Raw genomic sequence first — 25,464 nt, forward strand, 5'->3', positions numbered from 1 at the left:
TTGAAACATTCAGATTCACTGGTCCTCCGGAAGGGTTCTGGGAATTACTGCCGTTCGCCATGAACCCTCTGGGGCCGACGCCGTCGTATATGATGGCTGGGACCAAGCTTTACTAAACTGTAAATAACTTTTTAATGACATGAGATAGAAGCTTTTTTTCTTTTCTTTTTTTTGCTGAAAAGTTAACTCTGCGGACTTTTGATCCACCGTTGGCCATCTTGGTACTCCTCATAGAAGATGTATGATGACATGCGCAATGTTGAGTGTCCAATCGGAATTGGTTCTCCGTCACATGGTTTTCCAAAATCTAATCGTAGGGCAGATTTACCTCACGTGATATGACAAAGATCGTTTTCAGGAGCGATATCTTACTAGTTGGCCTGTTTGAATAGCCCCCTAACTGCTCCATTTGCATTTTTTGAACTTGAAAATTCTTCTCTGTTATAAAGTTAATCAATATGAGGACAAAGCTTCAGTTTTTAGCTCATACTTTTTTTGTTAAGGGTCCAAAAAATAATATTTTATTCATTTAAAAAAAAAAAAAATAATAATAATAATAATAATATCAGCTGATTTATCGGCTATCGGCAAATCAGCCGATTTATCGATTATCTGCATTTTTTAATCCAAATATCGTTATGGGCATCGGCCTCAAAAAAAATCCATATCGGTTGGGTTCTAGTGTAGTGTCTGGCTTGAGGCCATTTTTACCTCTGAGCTGCAAAGACAAATGTGTATAATGTGTACATACATCCACCCCGACTCCTACAAACATATAATTTCTCCTGTATGACAGTCTTGAACTGTGACAAAATAATGAAGAAGGCTGAGAAGTTCAAAATGTACATCAATTATCAAACACTCAGTTGTTTCTTCAGGGCTTCTGTAATTTCTGGTACTGTATGTGGCACTGCCCCCAGTGGAGAACTATAAACTTGAGCACATGCACAAGTGCAGGCCAGCAGAGCACCAATGTGTAATCATGCATAAATAAAAACCAGAGGAACTGCAGAGGTATTGTAGTTTTTACCTGCTACTTGTGTTTTTCTTGCTTTTGCTTCTCCGCTTTAAGCTCTCCAGCTCTCTGCTGCTGGTGAAGGGGAGCATGGAAGCATAGCCGTGCTCGGCTTCTGCAAGCAGAAAAACAAAAGTGGTCACGTGTCCAGATATGAGGCAATGACAGCAGCCACTGCAAAAAGAAACAGGAACACTGCACAATTTATGTCAATTTCTTTGGAGGGGGGGCTTCAACGGAGCATCTATGCTGATGTGCATGAATGCACTTTAAGGTTTTCTTACAGCATTTTCTCCCCTCACCCTGGACAATGATGTCATCCTGAACTGGAATAAAACCCACAAATAAACTAAAACAGCAGGAAAGGAGGGGCCTCCGTGAAAACAATGTCTGCATATCTGACAGCATGTGGAAGACATTTCTCACATCGTGTTCATTGTTACAAAAAAAACGATGATTACAAAAAAAAAAAACAAAAAACGATGAAAATGTGCTTATGCAATATGCACATTCAAAATACCTTCCAACACCGCAGTGGAGCATTCTGCAAAAACAGCAGTATGCATGGCCCAGTAGTTAAAAAAAACCCCCCAAAAAAACAATAGTAATAACAATCCTCTGCTGCTGGATTCTGCATTGTTTTCCTGCATTAAAAAACACCCTTGAACGGCCTATATGGTAATAATTTACATTAGCAATCTTTCACGTCCCATTCGTACTTTACCTCTTTCCCTGCGATCGAGGAACTCGGCTGCTTCGATCAACATCTGCACCATTCCGATCGCCGCCATTTTCAACAATATCACGGAAAATAACAATAATAACAACAACAAATAAAATAATATCCGGTTTGGGATTGCGTGGCTGTAAACAACCTTCAGCTGACGGTTTCTGAAAGGCCGACAGTAACGTTAAAGAGGCAGGCTAACCGACCACGTAACGACTCGGTAAAAGTTATGATGAAGCGTCTGCTTCTTTGCTTTTTAGTTTTTAATTTTGGCTGTTAGCCGCCGACAAAAAAAAATGATGCTAACGTTATAGCGGCGGCTAATGTACGTTTTCCTCAAGACGCGCCGTCGTAATTATTTTAGGTGGGGGGAAAATGAAGGGATTAAAAACGAAAGGTTTGGCAAAAACAAAAAATGAAATACAGCGAAGTGAGGAAGTCAAATGTGCCAAGTTATGCTAACTCGACTAGACTACAATTTTTTTAAAACAAAAAGCGCTGGTTGGTTCTTAGCTTCCTAGTTAGCTTTTCTTAAATTTCCACTGACGGTGTCATCCGAGCTTTCCGAGTCTGTGCTGCTGGCTGGTTTATCGCTGGAAACGGCTTAAGGTGACTGTCAAACTGCTTCCAAAATAGCGGCTTGTTGATCTGAACGACGGCTAACTACTGTACTTTACCACAAAGATTATGGGTACCGATCCACGATTGGCTACTGGACACAACTATGTAAAATTCTATTGGACAAACAACCTGTCAATCCCACAAAGGGGGCTGGCGATGACTGAAACTGGTTGTCTTTTTCAGCCATTTTGGTTCTAATATACATTTGTTTGAAGCGCTATGCGACAGCGTAATGGACGCAGTTTCCGCCCGACAAACCCCCGAACCATGATTGGCCGCGTCCTGAAGAATTTCACAGCCATTGGCCCAAAATAGTCCACGAGTTAAGTGACAACGCCCGCTTTTGACGGCGGACACGCCCCTCTGCCATGCTGTTTTGCGGTGATTAGTCATTGGCTCCTGTGTTGTTCGTCGGATATCATCGTCACCTATTGGCCAGATTCATACACCGACTTTCTATTGGTGTTCTAATCTTGGTCGTCCAATCACAAAACAGATGCATGCTTGTGTACATTGTGTACTTCCAGAAATCCGAGTGCCCCCCCCCCCCAAAAAAAAAAAAAATCTTTCCAAGCCTCGACAGAGACAAAATGGACCTTAGATTTTGGATTAAAATTAATCCATCCATCCATCCATTTTCTTCCGCTTTATCCGGAGTCGGGTCGCGGGGGCAGCAGCTCAAGCAAAGCCGCCCATACAAATATTTTCACTCACTCATTTATTGAATGACAGCGTAGAAATTTAAAGTGCACATTTTCCATTAGCACAATGTAAAATATATATAAAACAAACGTCATGTATTTGCATCAGTTATACCCTGTGTGTATTTAATCATATGCAATTTTATCGAATCTGCAGGCTGCAACTGAAGACAAACTATGGTCTACTTTCTCACACACACACAAATATGTGCAAATTTCAAAATACTAATTTTGGTATTTGACATTTTATTTAACACCTGCTTTGATCTTTCTTTAATCTGAGAGTTCAGAAAATACTGTACATTTACACACAATATGCTGAGAATCAGGTGGTTCCACTTTTTATTTTAAGAAAAAGGAATTTGAAATTTAGGCCAAATATCCAACACAGAGTGAGTGGAGCTGTCGTTTTTATTTATTTAGTTGTAGGGATATAAAAATATGGAGATAGATTTTTCATTCTGAAAACAGTGTTAAAGGGTCCCCGTGACCATTCTGTACCTTTTCATTTGATCTCAATTACCTTTTGAATTACAAGGTTTTATCTTCATTATTTTTTTAAAGAAAGGTGTCCAATTTTTTTTTTTAATAAAGAAAGGTGTCCAAAATTTACTTAAGAGCTCAAATATCTGCCATCTCTGAAACACTTTCAAAAGCACCACTCAAACCATTGTTGGTACTGAACAAACAAGAACTTTGATGGTTAACAACAAATTCACAGGTTGGCTAACAATGAAGCAGAGAGAGAGAAAAGGCTGTTGGATTTACATGACTTAAATGTGCACATCAGTTGCACACCACCACAATGTGTCCAAATAATTTTCTTCTGTTCTTTCACCGCCCAGTGAATTTAAGGAAAAGCTGTATGAAATTACCTGTCTGGTCTAATATCCCTCAGAGATTTCCAAAAAATAAAAAGAAATAAAGGAGAACATCGCATCATGAAAATACTGAAACCGCAGAAACAGCACCCCTCACAACTTAACACGTTAATTAATGATTTAGACAAAGACAAATTTTCAGGCCAACCATTACATGAAACACCAGATGAACTAAAGGGCCAACCTAGCACAAAATACAGAAAACGTTTCCCAAAGACATAATAGATGAGTTCATAATGAAAACCATGGAAACACTGGAGATAAACCCATCTAACTAGTCAAAATCCCCTTTAAGATACAGAATTTTATGTTTCTGCATGTACTGTACTGAAATCAGGTACATACAATTCTGTTCAGACTGGCAACATTGAACTATGTGATTCTATAATATGCTGATTAACTCTACTCTTTAACAAAAATATGATTAACAAAATAGGATGGATGACCAGTGAATTCTCAGCAAAGAGCAGGTTCTGGAAAGCTTCAAGTTTGTCCCAAAATCCCTTGCGTGTGTTAATGTGACATTATGTAGACAATTTATCATTATTTTGTCAATTACAAAACTTTCTTGATGAAAAGCTGCTAGAATGGCCCACAATCAGCTGACTTGAATGCAATAGAAAATCTAGGGGAAGAACTGAAGATCAGAGCTCAGAAGATGTCCACGGGACCTTCAAGTTTTGAAGACTGTTTGTGTAGAAAGAATGGGCCAAAGTCTCACCTGAGCAATGCATGTCACTAGTTTTCCATACAGGAGGCATCTTCAAGTTTCATTACCAACAAAGGCTTTGTACGAAGTATTAAATAAATTTCACTAATCATGCAGGTTTCTGTACAGACCTCTGATGTTGTGCCTGGAATCTGCTGAAGCCACGCTTCCAGTTTGGGGGTTACAGCTCCATGGGCTCCTATTACCACCGAGATCACTTTGGGCTTTACCTTCCACATCTGCTACAGTTGCTTCTTCAGCCCTTGGTACGTCTTGATTTTCTTGTGCTCCTTGGGATTGCCACATCGATCACAACTGCGGTCTTCTTTCCCTTGTCAACCACCACTATGTTTGGCTGGCCAGCAGCTGCTTGTCTGTCTGGAATTTGAAGTCCCACAGGACCTTAGCGCTGTCATTCTCAACCACCTTTGGTGGCATCTCCCATCAGCCCTTAGGTACTTGTAATCCATATGAGGCACAGATGTTCCTGTACACGATTCCCCACACTTGGTTGTGCCTCTCAGTGTACACTGTCCCAGCTTGCATCTTGCTACCATGTGCGGGACTGTCTGTGGGGCACATCTGCACAGGCTGCAAGTTGGGTCGTGTTGGCTGTGGTAGACTCTTACCTCGATGAATCTGCTGTTTAGGGCTTGTTCCTGGGCTGTCCTTTAGGCCGGCCTCGTCTAGCCACTGGTAGGTCTTCTTGATGTCAACCACTTCCTCCATTTGTCAATGGTACAGGCCATGAATGGGCTAGGTCTTTCATTTCTCCTCCTCTTGTTCCTTATCAGTCTGTCTTCAGCTGTCTGAGGCATTCTTTTAGTAGCTGATCTTGGGGGGGGCATCTTTCTCATAGAGCCTCAGGGTATTGGACTTTGGGTGAAAACCTCAGTGCATTGTGATGAGTTTTTGTGTCTTAACATCAGTGGCAACCATCTCCTCCTGTGGCCAACTTAGTATCCCAGCTGGGTATCTGATGACTAGTAGGGCGTATGCATTGATGGCTCAGATCTTATTCCTACCACTGAGCTAGCTTCTCAGCACCTTATGAAGGCATTTGGGTTGTGGCTGACCTTGCATCCTCATCATGGTTCCCATTGGCTTGTGGAATTCCCAGGTACCTGTAGCTGTCCTGTATGTCCCCTATCCTGCCTTCTGGCAACTCCATCCCCTAGGTCCAAATCACCTTCACTCTCTTTGCCACCATTCAGCCACACTTACCAAATCCGAATGACATCCTGATATCCTCACTGTAGATCCTGGTGAGGTGGATCACTGAGTCAATGTCTCACTCACTCTTGGCATACAGCTTGATGTTATCCATGTACAAGAGGTGGCTGATGGTTCCTTCACTCCTGAATCGATATCTGTCACCACTCTTTGTGATGAGTTGGCTGATGGGGTTGAGGCCTACACAAAACGTGAAGGTGACTTGCGTGATTACCTTGGAGTTGGCCTCCAGTGATGTCTTCCACAGTCCCACTGAGTTCCTGATGAAAGTTATCAGTGCACTGCCAGCCTTGTATAGTGCCAAGCACTATCCATGTGTGAGGCACTGAGTCATAGGCCTTCCTGTAGTGAGTCCAGGCTGTGCTCAGGTTGGTCTGCCTGGTCTTTGAGTCCTGGTGTAAAGCTCAGTCAACCAGAAGCTGGTGCTTCAACCCACTGGTATTGTGTCCAGTGTCCGTCTGAGCTGTGCTCATGTGTTCTCATGTGCCGACTCAACTTGGTTGCCATGATGCCTCATAGGAGCTTCCATGGTGTGGAGTGGCAGTTAATTATCAGTGGTTTGAGGGTGTCGTACCCTTGTGGGGGTCCTTCCTGATCAGAACTGTATTGCCCTGTGTTATCCAGTGTCTGGGTGAGTACCTGCTGTTGGTAGCCCACCCAGTTGTACTGCTAGGTGCACATGGAGCGCTGCTAGCTTCTTCATCAAGTAGGTGTAGATCATATCAAGCCCTGGTGCTCTCCAGCGCTTCATCCACTGGAACTCGTAATTGGTTGTGCGCCTTCGTGATGTTGACTGGTTCTTGTTGTGGGAGGTCACTGCCGTGTGCTCTCCAGCCACTTGGCATTGGTGTTGAGTGATGCCTCTTTCTCCCAGATGTTCTTCCAGTATTGCTCAGTCTCTGTTCTGGGTGGGTCTTGTGTTACCGTTTTACCCTTTCAGCTTGGCGTACACCCTGGATGGGTCATTGGAGATCAGATCATAAACCTTTTTGCCCTCTGTCTCTGGTCTCTCTCTTCAGCTGAGTAGCCAGAGCTGTGAGCCTTTGTTTAGCAGTTTCCAGGGCTCAGTAATGGACATCTTGCTGTACTTGTCATCCAACCAGGACCTGTGTCTCATGATGTCCTCCTGTACCTGTTAGTTGGCCAAAATCCTTCCGGGCTTTCCAGATTTGGGCTTCCAATCTTCTTTTCCACAGAGGGATCTCCCTTTGGGGGTGTTCTTTATCTTATACCCAAGTGTGTCAAGGATTACTGTGGCAGTGGCATATAAGAGCTCAGTTTCTGTAATGCTGGTAACAGGGACTGTGAGTAGACCTGTGTTAATGTCTGCAAGCATCTCTTCTGACGAGAGTTTGTCAGTGAGCTGAGGGAGTCATACTCTCTGTTTTGTTGCCATCTGCTTTAGTCTTCCACAATATTCATCCTCAGCACGAAAGCATCTGTCATAGGCATCATCCACTTCTTTAACACTACTCTCTCGTACCAGGCTCTGCTCCTTGCGTTTATTCTGCTCAGTACCATGCTGCTATAGTGTCTGGGTCTCCAGATTCAATAGTAGCTTCCTTCTATTGATGTTAGAACACTGAGCTACCAGGTGCTTCTTGGTCAGTGTGGAGGTTGGTCTTCTGTTCATCATAATTCACATTATGCGTTACATGTAACCTCTCTCATTGGGTCTGCTGTCATAGTAGCATTCCATCAGTTCCATGCTGTCAGTCCTTGTCCATGTATGTCTTGTTCCAGTAGCCCATTTCCCCATCGGTCTGTCCTGGTTCCTCAACAAAATGATAAAAGTACAATTTTGGCTGCATTTTTGTGTTGTCCTCAAGAACTACTCAAACGTTTGTTTACTGTTCTCTCCCAGGGAGTCTCTAAACGCCATATTTGTCAGGCTTGATCGGTTCTCTGTGAGCAACATGTTATAAATACATTAACAGTAGCCCTGAATTGATCAAATTAATCCTTCCATCAATCAATAACACACTAATCAATAATTACACTGATAAACTGTCTATAGCTGTGTCCTGTTTTCTGTTTCATAGTCACTGTAAACTTATTTTGGGGTTTTGGATTGCTGTCTCGGCAAATCAAAACAATGTAAGCGGTCACCTTGAGATACGAGTACTTTTTATTATTCTGCATTTCATAGATTAAAAAAAAGACAGATCAATTATTACTAGCAATAACTACTTAAGTCCTATTTAATGTACATCAAAGTAGGACATGCTATATTTTTTCTTAGAATAATCAAGATTTCAACACAAGCTTGAAACACTTTTATTACTTCAAATAAAACACCTTAACATACGGCACCATGCGCTGTGCACGTGGGGCCTATCAACTGTAACGTACTGCAAACACTTACACGTTTGAGTTCACCAACTTAAAAAAAAAAAAATAATTCATACATACAGAGCTGGCGCATGAGACAAAAAAAGTCATCCTCAGTTTTGAGGGCAGAAGCATCAGAGGAAAAGAACAGCTTGGGCGCCGCCGCCAGACGTTTCAGGCAATGAAGTCCAGCGGCCTGTTGAATCCACCTTTTCTGTTCATGTATTGTCTAAAAATAAATATATAAAAGAGGGGGAGGGAAAAAAAACATTACATCACCATCACAACGCTTACACATTACATCATCGAGCACCAATGGGAGTGCTGTGAGCTCTGCATAGAAACACCTGCAGAGGTGATTGGCTGCAAAAACACAGCTCCACGCTCTGCGCGGCCAGTGTGACGAGCCGCATTTAGTGATTCATCACAGCGGCTGGGCCAACAAGTGGATTTCAGGCACACCAATAACAGCATTAATACCTAGTGTTTATCATTCACAGATGTGTCTGTAGACTGATGTGTGTTAGCAGTATTTATTTTTTTTTTTAGGTAGTTAGAAATGAGATGACATACCTGTATTTTCTCTTCATGGAGACATTGACAGCATACGCGTTCACTGCACCTTCCTTTTTCTTTCCCTGTTTAAAAACAGCATTACACCCCGTCAGTCATCTCAATAGATTAAAAATGACCTGTGACTAGTTTAGCTGACCTGTCAGGTTAATTATTACTTGGACTCAGGTGACATATGGACACAACGCATGTTTGTTTACATAAAAATAATGGCAATATGATGCCAGAATAAGAAGTGGGTCCTGGCGCCAGGACTGAAGCAGGTACTGGTGGGGTTTCACCCGGACGAGTGGAAGCGGCATGAAGATGTCACAAGCAGGACGGGTCGGATCCCCCTGACTCCACATCGAGCCTTTATGGCGTTACAAGTTCTTGTTGGGAGAATTGCTTCATGTACAGTTGATCACCTTGAAGGAGTCCCATCTTGTATATGAAAGGCAGCTCTATGTATCCACCTATGTATCTACGCATGTCAATGAAAAACTTTCACATTGTCCAACTAAACAGGAATTACAACATTTATTTTATCATCTAGAATACATAGAACAGCTTGATTATGTTCATTAGGTGAGAATGAGTAAATAAAAACACTGAATTCATATACATGTTTAGCTGACTGTCCCTCCTTTTGCATGATATGATGAGTACTGCCCGGTGGCCATTTTGTAAACTAACGTACGCGCATTACTTCACGTAACCTCGGAGGGCTTCAAATCCAATCAAAACTGATAAAGGTGCTTTTTGTTTGTCAGCATGGTATAAATTAAACTTGAATCAGGACCTTCCACAGGGAAGCACTGTGAATACTTTCACAACGTTTCACTTTTTTTCCCCACATTTTGTCATGTTGCAGCCTTATTCCAAAATGGATTAAATTCTTTTTCCCCCCTCAGAATTCTACTCACAACACCCCATAACGACAAGTTTTTTTTTTCTTTTTTTGCAAATTTATTAAAAAAATAAAGAACTAAGGACTTCTGGCTGATGGCCGCATGGAGTAGTTAGCTTTGTGGTGAGCTCCTGTAGAGTTGTGTATTTTTTGTTTTATTACCTGGCACTCGTGTTGATTTTTTAAAGAGTAAACATGGTTTTGAGGTTTCTCGTTAGCCACGGTTTCAGTTTTGAGGTTCAACCTTTGTCATGAGGCTCAACCCTTGGGATCAACCTTTGCTGCCAAAGGTTGTGAATACTTGTGTCTACACGATTTCTTAGGGTTTTTATATATATATATAAATTTGCAAAAATATTTAAAAAAAATTAACATTCTCATTATGGGGTATTGTGTGTAGAATTTTGAGGGGGTAAAAAAAAAAAAAGAATTTCATCCATTTTGGAATAAGGCTATAACATAAAAACATGTGGAAAAAAGGTGCAGCACTGTGAATACAGTGTATAACTTAATAAGTAATGTACCATATTCACACGTCTGAGGGCCCAGGGCTGAACATCAGCACACTCCCTGTTCTGAATAAAGTTTGTTAAATGCCAGCCCGAAATTAATTTATTTTAAATTAAAGTTTACTAAACACCCAACTGAAATCAACTCTGTGACCCCAGCATATTGTAAAAAAAAAAAAAAAAAGTTTTCACAATGCTTTGCTCCTCTTCCGTGTTTGACTTGTGATGACATCATCGGTTTGTCCTGTGAACTTATTGTGAAAGGCTCTTGCATAAAAAAAAAAAAAAAACAAACAGGAAGTGTTCTTTGACAATGTAGCTAGCTTCATATAGGCCTCAGTCACACAGTGAAGAAGCTACTTTCAGTTTGTGTTAATTTTTGTGAGACGAAAGTTCTTTTTCCATCCAGCAAAATAAGTTCCTTGTCAGCTGATGTCCGCAAAGTCCATCAGAAAGTTTTGTGCATGTTCAGAACTTTGAGGGGAGTTCAGGCAGAGATCTGTCCTGCTGCCTGGATGCTTGTTTGTGGGACAGAGTGGGACACAGAGAGGACATGCAGCACTTCTGCACTAGAATATGGAGAAACCTGATTTCACGTATTGACAATCAGCAACTGACGATGTTCCACTGTTTTCACCGAGAGGCCGGCAGGAACATATAATTGTAACGAGGAGGAATTGCAGACAGCAACAATCAGATTAACTGCAGTCTCGTCTGGATTTAAACAGGTCCCAACTTTTAAGCTCCCATGAGAGGCAGTTTTCTGCTTTAATATAACACTCTGCAAAATGTTTCAGTGATGCAAATAATTATCCATGTGGATAACATTGACAATCGACAGTGCACGTCACCTTTTTTGTTTCTGCGACAGACATCAGCTGATAAGGAACACATTTAATAAATGTCAAAAGGATAGGAGTAAAATACAGAAAAACAAATCAGACATTTTACTGAAACGAGCGGTCTGACAAACAATATTTTGCACGGAATGCCCAAGGTGCTCAGACGCACGAATACGGTAGTTTTAACCACGTTGACTTTGAAACCAAGTTTGTCTTTGATTTACTGTTAACACAAGAAATTTACAAATGGAAGCATTGTGATGATATGTATTTTGTTATTTCTTGTTGGGCCTCATGTCCATATAGGGATTGCAAAGCACACAAAAACAGAAAATGTACAATAGTTCACAACTGTAAGTTGTGCTTGTCAGAAGAAATTCTGTCCTTAAGACAAACATTCATATCTTAAAACTCATGGACCGTAAAACTCTCAGAATCAAAATTTTCATATATTAATACTGGGACGTCAAAGCTCTGCATGAAAAAAAAAAGAAAAAAATCATGCATTTCTGGCATTTATAAATTAGGGACTAACCCTGTTGTGTCTGATGATTTGTGGATGTTAATGCTGGATTTTAGGGTTGTAAATAGCCGCGTTGTTGGTAAAACAGATATTTACAACCGTAAAATCCAGCATTAACGTCCACAAATAAGACACAACGGGGTTATTCCCATTCTAATCCAATTCTAACGTTTGCACAGACCAATGTCCACCACTGAAGGCTACATCTTAATCAGCATAATATAGTTCGGTAAAAATGTTACGCAGACAAAGGGCGTGGTCGGCTCGTCAAAGCTTACCGTAGCAACAGTGTCTTCATGCCAAACTGGAAATTTTGTGAGCAGAATCCACATCACTACTTTCGTACGGTAGCTTAAATTAATGCATTTCTGTGTCGTTGCTCTGCCAATTGTTTTTTGTTTCTTCTTCTTCGTGTTTAATTGTGGATGGCACCCTCTCACTCTCAGCTGACAGTGCCATGATTGACATCTGTGTTGCAACGTGCACAGACAGGGCACAGAGTAATACATTAAATGTGAAACAGTTTTAATATTTTGCCACCATTTATGGTCTGAAATCTCACACGATTAGCCAATCAGATGTGCGGGAAAAAAAACGTAATTAGATTAGAAGGCTATTTTTACTGAAGTATGGGGTTCAAGTAGGAAATGTACCAGAAGCCCTGAAATACCCACATCACCCTCCAGATGGTGACAAAAGCTGCTCAAATGTGTAGCAAGGTCTCGACTATATTCATTTGAGAAGTTAAATTTTGGCAAAAATAAGATGGGCTGATAGCAAAAAAAAAAAACAAAAAAAAAAAAAAAAAAAAATCAACTTAGAGTTGTGTCATTTGCTACAACAGACTTCAAGACTGACAAAGCACATACTGTTGGCCCATACATTGCTTTAAAAAAAAAAAAAAAAAAAAAAAAAGGCCCATCATTTGTTATGATGAGTGGGGCCTTTGGCCTATTGGCATTTTTATCCAGGATCATCCTTACACACTCCTTTTGTGCAGTGCTACCTTTTCCATATGCTGTGATATTTTAGCACTTCGCAATACATTTGCAGAAGCAATGAGTACAACACACACCCCAACTGAAAAATGATGCCAATTTCTCTTACTGCACTGAGTAAGTAATCTGTCCCTCTTTGTGGACAGACTATACTCACCTTGCTGGTGTCAAAAGCAGAAAATCCCATTATTTTCATCATCTCAATCTCCTCTTCTGTTTTGCCTTCCATGTCTTCCTCTGCTCAAAAAGAGAATGACTGATGTTTGGTAAAGCACAAAGGTCTTCAGCCATACTTAATGCAATGACAAATGCATGTCAATGGGTACAGGTCTGGACGTACTTGGACAGTGGCCACTTTTGTAATTTTGCTTCTGTACACCAAGACAACAGCGATAAAATGAAACAATCAAGAAGTGCTTGCAGGAGAGAGAGGGTGAAGTCTTGGCACCACCCTTCCTCTTCACAATTTTTTTTCCCCAAGGGGCATGCCCTCGTGTACACCTAAATTTGTTGCAGCTTTACTGTGCCTGCTGCAACCTACTCCTTTCAAACTGTGACCTGTAATGTAACTTGCAGAACACCCTGCGTTCTGTGCTCAGATCAGTTAGCTCTCACCCATTGTTGGGTCTATAAATGAGCGGCGTAAACACTTGTTGACAAGAGAGGTTTACCAAAGTTTACCAACTTCATAGACGATGCAGTGATCTTTGCAGAATCAACAGATAAACATATTTCAACACTTGAGAAACAGAGTGAGCAGTCGAAGTGGACATGGTTCGAAAAAGTCCTTAAAGCGACAGAATCACCTCAAAATCTCTCATCAGCTGTTAAAATTTTCACTGAAAACCAGCTTAATTTTTCGAACCGTGTCCACTTCGATGTGTCTCACAGGTTTTGAAAAAAGTTTGATCAAACAAAGCGCCAGTCTCTCAGCAACTTCTCAGACAAAGGAATTCCGACGAGGGGCTGGACGACTCCTCCCACAAGGAGTGCTCACAGGTGAATGACGTCACCGACAGGCGTGGAAAAACTCACGCATGCGCACGAGGGTTCAAGCATGTCTGACGTAAAAACATATGAATGAAATCCATATAGTTTTTGAAAAAAATAAAAAGGACCTATACTTTACGGACAGACCTCGTATTTAGTCAGTCCCTGATTGTGCAAGTTCTCCTACTTAGGAAGATGAGAGAGGTCTGTAATTTTCATTATAGGTATACTTCAACTATGAGAGACAAAATGAGAGGAAAAAAAAAATACAAAAATCAGGAAATCACATTGTAGGATTTTTAAAGAATTTATTTGTAAATTATGGTGGAAAGTAAGTATTTGGTCAATAAGAAAAACAAAATTTCTGGCTCTCACAGACCTGTAACTTCTTCTTTAAGAAGCTCTGTCCTCCACCTGTCCTCTCTTACAGTTGGACCAAAAAGTATTTAGTCAGCCCCTGATAGTGCAAGTTGTCCTACTTAGGAAGATGAGGGAGGTCTGTAATTTTCAACATAGGTACACTTCAATTATGAAAGGAAAAACATGAGGAAAAAAAAAAATCCAGAAAATCAAATTGTAGGATTTTTAAAGAATTTATTTGTAAATTATGGTGGAAAATAAGTATTTGGTCAACCACAAACAAGCAGATTTCTGGCTCTCACAGACCTGTAACTTTTTCTTTAAGAAGCTCTTCTGTCCTCCACCTGTTATCTGTATTAATGGCACCTGTTGGAACTCCTTATCTGTATAAAAGACACCTGTCCACAGCCTCAAACAGTCAGACTCCAAACTCAACCATGGCCAAGACCAAAGAGCTGTCGAAGGACACCAGGAAGAAAATTGTAGATGTGTACCAGGCTGGGAAGAGTGAATCTACAATAGTCAAGCAGGTTAATGTGAATAAATCAAATGTGGGAGCAACCGTAAGAAAATGGAAGACATACAAGACCATTGATAATCTCCCTCGATCTGGGGCTCCACGCAAAATCTCATCCCATGGGGTTAAAATGATCATGAGAACAGTGAGCAAAAATCCCAAAACTACACAGAGGGACCTGATGAATGACCTGCAGAGAGCTGGGACCAAAGTAACAAAGGCTACACACTACGCAAAGAGGGACTCAAATCCTGCAGTGCCAGGCGTGTCCCCCTGCTTAAGCCAGTACGTGTCCAGGCCCGTATGAAGTTTGCCAGAGAGCATATGGATGATCCAGAAGAGGATTGGGAGAATATCATGTGGTCAGATGAAACCAAAAGAGAAATTTTTGGTAAAAACTCAACTAGCCATGAAGAACACCATATCTACTGTGAAGCATGAGGATGGAAACATCATGCTTTGGGGCTGTTTTTCTGTAAAGGGAACAGGATGACTGATCTGTGTTGAGGGAAGAATAAACATGGCCATGTATCGTGAGATTTTAAGACAAAACCTCCTTCCATCAGTGAGAGCATTGAAGATGCAACGTGGCTGGGTCTTCTAGCATGACAAGGATCCCAAACACACCACTCGGGCAACAAAGGACTGACTCCGTAAAAAGCATTTCAAGGTCCTGGAGTGGCCAAGCCAGTCTCCAGACCTCAACCCCATAGAAAATTTGTGGAGGGAGTTGAAAGTCCATGATGCCCAGCGACAGCCCCAAAACATCACTGCTCTAGAGGAGATGTGCATGGAGGAATGGGCCAAAATACCAGCTAGAGTGTGCAAACCTGGTGAAGACTTACAGAAACATTTGACCTCTGTCATTGCCAACAAAGATTATGTTACCAAGTACTGAGTTGAACTTTTGTTATTGACAAAATACTTATTTTCCACTATAATTTACAAATAAATGATTTTAAAATCCTACAATGTGATTTCCTGGATTTTTTCCTCATTTTGTCTCTCATAGTTGAAGTGTACCTATGTTGAAAATTACAGACCTCTCTCACATCTTTCTAAGTAGGACAACTTGCACAATCAGGGACTGACTAAATACTTTTTACCCCACTGTATGTACCATTTTCAGGACAGAGCCCATTTCCCAAATGCAACAACAAACCACCAAAAAATAAATAGATAAAAGTACTTAATTTGCTCATATTTGGAGTCACTCTGGGTAAATTGTCGCACCCTTCCAGCCTTGTCCTTTTGTCTTTCTGGTCCTGGCTAAAAGTCCTTGCACTCTTTAATGTGGCACTTTTTCAAATGTTTGACCAAGTTCACTGTAAACATTGCTTTGCAAACATTGCACATTGCTGTCTTACTTTGCGGTGTTTTAGCATAAAATACAGTGGACGTTGCAATGAAAGTTAGTCAGCCACAGGACTGCTTAATGCTTGCCATTTGGACAATTCTCTAGGTATGATCTCACATACAAATACCACAGATCTGAAGACTCCAGCAAATGCAAAAGGTCAACATGATGGCCATTTTTCACCTGACTGTGACAGACAGATGACTGACCAAGACAGACTGGTTGTCTGCCTCGGTGTTTGTCATCTAGGTCCCAAAGCTGTTCTGTAGTGTGGCGGATGCGCAGACGTGTGCTAATCAGCGTATGTTCAACCGCAAGACCTGACCTGCTGGACAACAGTTGCAATAATGGTGGTTCTTAACCCAAGTCTCCAGAGATCTGGTATGGAAATACGTTTTGTGATCTGCACGTTTGGATTGGCAAAGTTTATGCTAGATGATTTCCTGATGCAACCATCTCCATTTATTCAACTGGTGTATGCACCCAGTCAAGTTAAATGCGAAACTCTACAATATAAACACATCTTTGTTTCATTCCAACTCCAATTACAAAAAAATGTGACTGTTCATACCAGTGATTTGTACAGGCTTCGATGCCTTGTCTTTAGATTCTTTTCGGTCATGTTCACGTCGGTCTCTTTGCCTCATAGGTGAACGGGAGGAGGAGTGACGGCGTCTGGGCGGAGACCTGCAGGTTAGACACAAAGATGAGTAAACTGTTATTAAGACTACCAGTGGTAGAATTCTACACCCAGTCACACTCTAGTGTTTTAATAGTTTAAGTCCATATGGTTGCAAGCAGAGGTGCCAACCGTCACTGAAGCCATGCCCTCATGAAAGAATGTAGACTGACATGCAGCATTTTCAAGAACAAACTGCAGAGGTGGGACAAAGTCACTGTCAAGTCATTCTCAAGTCAAGCTGCAAGTCCCAAGTCAAGTCAGTTTGCAAACAATTGATGGTTGTTATGACTTGAGACTTGCTGATTCATGACTTGATGGTGACTTCGTCCCACCTCTGACAAACTGTGTGACCATACAGTTTTCACCAAGACGTTTTCAGTTTAAAAAAAATGATTGACACTTGATCAGTAATTTGTCAAGTTCATTCAGTATCATTACAATATCAACGAAATAAAACAAGTGACTTTCCTCACTCCCTCATCTTCAACCACTTATCCGGGATCAGGCCGTGGGAGCAACAGCTCCAGTTGGGAAGCCCAAGGTTCACTTTCCGGGGACATATTTACCATCTCTGACTGGGGGATACCTAGGCATTCCCAGGCTAGTGTGGAGATATAATCTCTCCACCAAGTCTTGGGTCTCCTCCCAACTGGACATGCCTACAACACCTCCCTAGGGAGACACCCAGGAGCATCCTTACCAGACGCCCGAACCACCTCAGCTGGCACCTCTCCACACCAAGGAGCAGAGGCTCTACTCTGAGTGCAATACCACCCCTGCTGCACCCATTCTCCAACCAATCTCATGCTCCATTGTCCCCTCACTCATGAACAAGACCCAGAGGTACTTTAACTCCTTCATTTTGGGCAAGACCTCATTCCCTACCCGGAGTGTGCAGTCCATCGGTTTCCTGCTGAGCACCATGGCCTCAGATTTAGAGGCACTGATCCTCAACCCCCCCGCCCCCGGCTATGCCTCGATACCCTGTCCATGAATATTACAAACAGGATTGGTGACAATGTGCAGCACTGGTGGAGGCCCACCCCCACCAGAAACGAGTCAGAGTTACTGCTGAGGACCCAAATGCAGTTCTTGCTTTATGAGTACAGAGATTGGATGGCACTGAGAAGGGACCCCCTCACTCCATATTCCCACAGCACTTCCTTAGGTACCCAATCACACACCTTCTCCAAGCCCACAAAACACATGTAGACTGGATGGGCATACTCCCAGGCCCCCTCCAGGATCCTTGTGAGAGTGAAGAGCTGGTCAGTTGTTCCATGGCCAAGACAGAACCCACACTGTTCCTCTTCAATCTGAGGTTTGACTGTCAGCCGAACCCTCCTTTCCAATACCCTCGAGTAGACTTTACCAGGGAGGCCGAGTAGTGTGATGCCCCTGTTGTTGGCAAACGCTCTCTGATCTCTGAGCCTTCAGCTTTCAGGCTCCTCTCCTGTGGAACCAGCTCCCAATTCAGATCAGGGAGACAGACACCCTCTCTACTTTTAAGATTAGGCTTAAAACTTTCCTTTTTGCTAAAGCTTATAGTTAGGGCTGGATCAGGTGACCCTGAACCATCCCTTAGTTATGCTGCTATACACTTAGACTGCTGGGGGGTTCCCATGATGCACTGTTTCTTTCTCTTTTTGCTCTGTATGCACCACTCTGCATTTAATCATTAGTGATCGATCTCTGCTCCCCTCCACAGCATGTCTTTTTCCTGGTTCTCTCCCTCAGCCCCAACCAGTCCCAGCAGAAGACTGCCCCTCCCTGAGCCTGGTTCTGCTGGAGGTTTCTTCCTGTTAAAAGGGAGTTTTTCCCTTCCCACTGTAGCCAAGTGCTTGCTCACAGGGGGTCGTTTTGACCGTTGGGGTTTTACATAATTATTGTATGGCCTTGCCTTACAATATAAAGCGCCTTGGGGCAACTGTTTGTTGTGATTTGGCGCTATATAAAAAAATTGATTGATTGATTGATCCCCTTTTTAAATATGGGGACCACCACCCCAATTTGCCACTCCTTTGGCTATGTCCCAGACCTCCATGCAATGTTGAAGAGACATCACATCCAAGATAGGCCCTCCACACCCAGAGTGTTCAGCATTTCTGGATGGACCACTGCGGACCTGTATGACTACCTCAATGACTTCCACCAAGGAAATCGATGATGATCCCCCATCAGCTTCCAGCTCTGCCTCTACTACAGAGGGTGCTCCAGTCTGAGGCAGGAGCTCTTCTAAATGCACCATCCAGTGACAGATTTCCTCCTCAGTTGAGGTCAACAGAGTCCAACCATTACTGTATACACCTTGGATGGTTCCCCGTTTTCCATTCTGGTTCAATGCCCCCAACCTCCACAGGGATGCCAGAAAAGCTCCGCCAGAGGTGTCGCACTTAAAATCATCTCCCTGCTGCAGAACGTTTCAATCCATTTTCTTTGTAGTTTCAACACGATGCACTACTTTTAGAATGCCACGGAGTTCAAGGTAAAATCTGTAACGGTGTCTCTCATTGGCTGCTGCGTGAATGAGCAGCGTGTTAGATTTATCTTTCAGCCTTGGATGAGGACATGAAGACACCAGACTTAATATCCACTGTGGCCTGTCATCTGAGACATTTCTCATAAATCGACCATCATAAAACGCGACCATAGACTAAATCCAACGTGGGCCAGGTAAACAAGAATAACCCGGAAGCATTCACCACGGAAGTAAATACCTGCACTGCTCAGAATTCTCTGAAGACTCACATTACTATTTCAGTGCTTCTGTCCCTCTGTCTCCTGCTCTCTGCAGGAGGTGGGGTCAGCCCAGCTCTCTGTGTAGGAGGCACTGCAACAGCAAATCAGCCAGTATGAATCTAAAAGTGAAAGTGTATGGCTCCACATTTTTATTGAATCTCTGTTGCCAGCACCCAGTTGCCAGATCAGCCAGCCACTGTCCCCATATGAGATCAGTCCGCTGCATGCAAGTTCAGGCAGACAGCACGAGGAGCTGATTACAAAAGCTGATATTTTCTATGAATTTGTATAAGATTTCACAGATGGAATGTTCTCAGAATAACCCCGCCACCTACAATGACTTTAAATCTGTACAGAGTGAGGTTTTATGAGATGGTGCCATTTGCTCAAAATTATACCAAATTAAAAACTGACAAAATATTGAAGGCGAACTCGTGCAACATGTCCCCAGAAAAAAAAAAAATAAATAACACTAATGACAAGCGACATATTCAAATGCAAAAATGTCTAATGAAAAAAGAAAGCTGGCATTCACACTCAGTTCTATGCCTCTCTAGATTAAAGCTACTGCATGCAAATTTTGAAGACAGGAGCAAATGCTACGTCCATCCAATATTAACATGCTTTTATACATTATTTATAACCTATGTATAATGTCATTTGACATGAAATATAACACAAAATATTGAATTATGAAATTTACATCATATTTTACTTTGAATTGGCTCACGTTGTGGCTCTTATAGATACAATCATGACAAATCTTGAATTTATTTTTCCACTTTGCATAGGCCCATCATATGGAGAAAATGGCTCATTACTTGAGACACTGAAGGCCATTACCCCATACCACTCTTTTGAAATATGAATCACTTATTTCTGATTTTTTTTTTTTTTTTTTTTTTGCCAACTTTCAATTCCAATGTTGAATATTCTTGAGAATAAAAACTTCACTGCCCTTTAAAAAGATGTACTTGCATTTTTATGCTTCATTATCATTACATCAACGGCATAAAATGCTCTTAAAACAACACTGACAAAAATACTGTGATATTATTATTTATTGTGATGTTTTCTGAGGCAATATATCATCTAGCAAAATTTATAATAGTGACAGGCCTACCCCAAAACAGCTGAAAATATTTTTTTGTACCTGGAGCGCCTCCTGTGGGGAGAGCGACTTCTCCGTCTGTCTCTTTCCCGGTCTCTCTCCCTGCGCCTTCGCTCACGTGAATTTGAGTGTGAATGTCGTCTCTCTGCATGTAACAAATGCAACATTCATTACAAAGAGAAATAACTGCTGCTGAAATAATCAAATGGTTAAAATTCAATGTTTGACTTGTTCCAACTTGTTTAATGGAAGGAAATATAATTATTTCCTGAAGTGGCTGTAAACTGTAATAAACTACTTTAAATCAGATATATCACAGGTATAAACCAACAGTAAGATGTTTGAAAACAGACTTTAATTTGGTAAAATTAAGAGATAATGTGTGGACCATTTAAGCCTCCTATGCCAGCTATACATCTGGACCATTTCTAGTTTACACATCTTGTTTGAAGTGTCAATCGGGGCAGTCGAGTGAAGATTCCTGCCCTGATCCTTTCTGTAATATTCCACATTCATATGAGAACTGTACAAACGATAAAGGTAGTCATCTTACTGTGGATGACTGAAGAATCAGCACAAATCAGATTACTCCATTTGTGTGTTGATGTAAAACAAATTTGCAGCACTTTATGTTGATTTGCATCTTTATGGATTTACAAGTCACCTTTGATAAAATAGTCTGCAAAATACATAAAACATAATTGCATACAGACACTTCCTATATGATGCCATGGTCAGATATTACGGCCTTGGAAAATGACAAAGCCCAACAGCAGTTGTGGGTTGCAGAAATAAAGAAGACTAAAACAAAGGAAAATTCTCCTTTCGCTTTTCAGCAGTTGTAATTTAAATGAAGGTGAACAGAAACCTCTTCCAGAAAACCTTGCAGTTCCTTGAATGACCACCTGAGGCCGGTGTTGCTCCTCATAAAACAAATAAACACGTTTACAGCCTTGTAGAAAAATTATGTTAGTCTTGATAGCTAGTTTCTGCCTTCATGATAACCATACAGGGGTGATTTTTTTAAAAATAACGCATCAGTTTAAGATATTTTAAGCCATAAACTTATGAACACATAATTGGGAGCATGACTCTGTTTTTCTTCTGTAATCAGGTGATGTCAACACGAAGGGTCTACAGTCAGGATTATATTAGTACCATGTGAGCCACTGCAAATGCACATTTGGGGGTTCTATAATGATAGTTTAGAATTTCACAGCAGTTAAGTTATATTTACTCACTTCTCCTGTTTTAATTCAATTTGATGTTATACTTGTAAACTTGAGGACCACAATAGAAGTATTTGTTCTGGCAGTGGCTGTGGCTAGAGTTTATTTGACCGTAATCAAATACGTACAGACTATTTTTACGTGAGTTTTGGTGGCACGTCTGCATCTGCTTAGAATGTTTTCATTCCAAAATGACTGGAACACTTCAATGTCTTTCTGCCATGAATTCACAATCGAGTTCACCAAAATTGAGCCTAACCAGAACAACTGTTGGCCAGCCCCCTTTACCAGTAGAGATCCGCACGTTTTTGGCCAGATGCACTTACTGACAACTCCAGTTTTACCCGGCTAAACACACACAGCCCCTGGTTATCCAAAGAGGTCTCCCATCCAAATACTAATGAACTACTCTGCTTAGCTTCAGACATCTGAGTGGATTACACATACACAAAGCAGAGCAGCTGCAATGCTAACCCAAACAACAACTTTACCTTTTTTTTTTTTGATAAAAATCTCAAAAAGAAACTAGTGTACTGTGCTCAGAGCACAAACCTCTGCCAACACTAGCTTCCACTCACTGACTCATCTTCAACCACTTACTCCAATTAAGAGTCACAGGGGGCTGGAGCCTATTCCAGCCGTCATAAGGTGTGAGGCAGGGTACACCCTGGACAGGATGCCAGTCTGTTGCAGCAGCAGGGCCACACATAGACAAACAAACACATTCACACCCGCGCTCACACACCTACTGACAATTTAAAGTTTCCAATCCACCTAAGCTGCATGTCATTTAGATGTGGAAGGAGGCCGGAGCACCTGGAGAGAAGAGAACCCACACAAACACGGGAGAACATGCAAACTCCACACAGAAAGGCCATAGGTGGGAACTGATCCCATAACCTTCTTACTGTGAGGCAACAGTGCTAACTACTAAGCCACCGTGCAAATTTTTACATTGGAAAAAAACTGCCAAGGTAAAAGTGGCTTTCCATAAGCTAAATTAGATGTGCTCAAATTTCAGGAGTATAGATTTGGATGATGCACTTGAATGAAAGTTTTTTGTGGCATTGTCAGGTTTTTTTTGTTTTTTTGTTTTTTTTTTTTACCTTTTTCACTTTCTTTCATACCATTTTTTGACAATGCATTGGTTAGCTCTGCTATGGACAATTTGTCATTGCTTTTTGGCACTTGTTTCCAACTGATAACTAGATGATAGACAAACAGGCATAAAACTGGAACCTCCATCCAATTTTGATGGTGTCGGTAAATCCGTAACAGAAAAATGAGAGTGACTGAGGCACTTTTGATTGAGATATCATGCAAAATATACATTAAATGGGGTTTTCAATGTTAAATTTAAATGGCCACAAAATCTGTAATCCAGGTCAGATCCAGATCAAACTTTCTCAGGTGATAAAGGATGCCATAACTTTCAAATATAAAAGAAATTCAGTCTTTTTTGACAGAGGTATGAATTTTTGAAAATTCCTTCAATGTTAAAGGGTAGCAATTTTCCAACATTTTTTCCTGACTTTGACCTTTGACCTATGGCCTTGAAAATTGAATCAGTTATTGCCTATCATGTTATGAATCCTCTGTAAACATTTCATAACATATGAAAAATTGTGGGTTCCAGGCTGTTCACACACAAGCAAACAAACAGGGGAGAAAACATAAGTTTGAAATTCTCAAGCTACAAATGCGCAACCAGAAATCATGTAAAAATACCCTGTAGGTGTTTATTTACGGTCATGTAAAAATAGCCACTACTATTTCCTTTAGGCAGTGGCTACAGGTAGGATGACACAATGATGCTGATTGGCTGATCGTTAGACAACAACCCCAGCACTCCCTTTTCTCTGGTTCTGACTAGGGTTGGGTATCGAGAACCCGTTCTTTTCAGGTATCGTTAAGAAATGATTTGATCCACCGACATCAATAGCCTTTTTGCTTAACGATTCCTTTTTGTTTGTCGGGAAAATTATCATTTCTCTACGTTGATTACAGACCTGCTGTGGGGTCTGTAATCAACCATTTTTTGCTGTGCAGCTCTGCTTTGAACTATGAACCAATGACGCAGTGCTCCGATCCACTGCTTCGTTGGTTCTTTGCTTTGCTCCTCTTTTGAAAATTCAAGCTAAAAATTGGCCATTTAGTGGAGCAGATAACTGTAACAATTGTTCATTTCTGGAAAGAAGCACCAAAGTTGGCACAAATACTCCTTAGACATTACTCTTTTGAAAAAACTGAGTAGCCACCTGAATTTTCAGTAGGCGGCCAGGTAGGGGTCAATTGAAGATTTACACAGGGGTCAAAATTTAAAAATGCTCCAATCATATTGAAAGCTATACCACATTATTTGTCTGATCACAGCGATACCAAAAAGGTATAGTTTGGACTATCTATGACTGAATGTTATGGAGTTATGAGGTAAAAACAACAAGAATGGTGACAAAAGTCAATTTCCGTTTGTACAGGGGTCAAAAATTAAAGTTGCTCCAATTTTGGTAAAAAGTGGTGCAAATTATTGGTTGAACTAATAGGATTAATAAATGAAATAGTTTTGACTGTGCTGAATGCTTGGTCTGCAAGGTAAAGGTAGAGCAATGTCGACGTCCATTGGATTCTATGACATGTGACATATGCTACCCTGTAACATGATAACTAAGCATGCCGCATAGTGCAAACTATTCCTTTTTAAAACCCTATTAACTCAACCAATAATTTGCATCACATTTTACAATATTTAGAGCACCTTTAACATCTGACCCCTGTACAAACTAATGCTGACCTTTGTTACCATTCTTGTTGTTTTTACCCCATAACTCCATAACCTTCAGTCATAGATAGTCCAAACTATACCTTTTTGGTATCGTTGTGATCAGACAAATAATGTGGTATAGCTTTCAATATGATTGAAACATTTTTAAATTTTGACCCCTGTGTAATTCTTCAACTGACCCCTACCTGGCCACCTACTGAAAATTCAAGTGGCTACTCAGTTTTTTTCAAAAGAGTACTGTCTAAGGAGTATTTGTGCCAACTTTGGTGCTTGTTTCCAGATTCGAAGGATTCCTCTGTAAATATTCTGTTATCTGCTGCACTAATTCTAGGGGTACCCAAAGGGGAAAAGCCAGGTACGACAGCCCAAGTCTCTTCATCATGTCCAGAAGGCTGGGGAAGTGGCCTAAAAACCATTAGAGCGACAAAAAAAAAAAATTGTATATAATACATAAACGCACACATCATACCGCTCTACCCTACACAGACATCATATTTAGAATGTAGCTACAAGCGCGTTAGACGGAAGACCTCTGATTGGCTGATCACCGTCACGTGTCAACCGCAGCTATCCTCACCACGAAACTGTTGCCTTGTTTACTGCGATATTTGTTGTAGCCCTGTGCTTCTCCAATCATAGCTGTAGCCACTTCTAAATAAACTGACTGTTATCAAATTAAAGAAAAATTTAAAATGTATATACACTACATAGTAATCGTTTGGTTAACAAAACAACACTACAACATTCTGTCACGAACAACAAATTAAAAAATTTGACTTTGGTGAAAACTGAAATTAAACCAAGACAAAATGCAGTTATTTACGACGTGCAATAGACAAAAACTGAAACAGTTTAAAAAGGATAAACAATGCGGCTAACGACAGGCCACACGGGACTAGCTTGTTTCTTACCCCGTCGTGATGGAGACCTGCTTCTGCTCCTGCTCCTGCTCCTGCTCCGGCCCATTTTATCAAAAGATGAAAGATCACAGTCGTAGATGACAAAAAAATTAAGTGATACCAATACCTTAATAACAATTTTTGGTTAAAATTCGTTCGCTACACAAAAAAAAAACCCAACAGCTTCTTCTTCCTCGTCTTTTTATTTTGGTTTCGGCGGTATGAACTGTTTGTGATATTTCTTTA

The 25,464-nt window shown here is 41.1% G+C and overlaps 2 protein-coding genes across 2 annotated transcripts in view; both read right to left on the reverse strand.

The window, feature by feature from the left end:
- Positions 1-15,918, reverse strand: part of mxd1 (MAX dimerization protein 1) — a 47,679-nt gene extending 31,761 nt beyond the window's left edge. Inside the window, exons 1-4 of the mRNA XM_034171235.1 lie at positions 15,907-15,918; positions 13,929-13,930; positions 1,740-2,077; positions 1,031-1,130 (exon numbers count right to left, since the gene is read on the reverse strand). Coding sequence (XP_034027126.1) covers positions 1,031-1,130; positions 1,740-1,806 — 167 coding nt within the window. The 5' untranslated portion in view covers positions 1,807-2,077; positions 13,929-13,930; positions 15,907-15,918. The remainder of the gene's footprint in view (positions 1-1,030; positions 1,131-1,739; positions 2,078-13,928; positions 13,931-15,906) is intronic.
- On the reverse strand, positions 7,998-25,388 carry snrnp27 (small nuclear ribonucleoprotein 27 (U4/U6.U5)). The gene is made up of 6 exons (XM_034171237.1): positions 25,231-25,388; positions 20,351-20,453; positions 16,348-16,463; positions 12,710-12,789; positions 8,792-8,856; positions 7,998-8,447 (listed from the first exon to the last, which is right to left on the reverse strand). Exons 1-6 carry the CDS (start codon positions 25,283-25,285, stop codon positions 8,393-8,395), a joined length of 474 nt encoding a protein of 157 aa, XP_034027128.1. The 5' UTR covers positions 25,286-25,388; the 3' UTR covers positions 7,998-8,392.
- Between the last annotated feature and the right edge of the window lie 76 nt (positions 25,389-25,464).

The sequence above is a fragment of the Thalassophryne amazonica genome, chromosome 5 (genome assembly GCF_902500255.1).
Source record: "Thalassophryne amazonica chromosome 5, fThaAma1.1, whole genome shotgun sequence".
NCBI classification, from domain to species: domain Eukaryota; kingdom Metazoa; phylum Chordata; class Actinopteri; order Batrachoidiformes; family Batrachoididae; genus Thalassophryne; species Thalassophryne amazonica.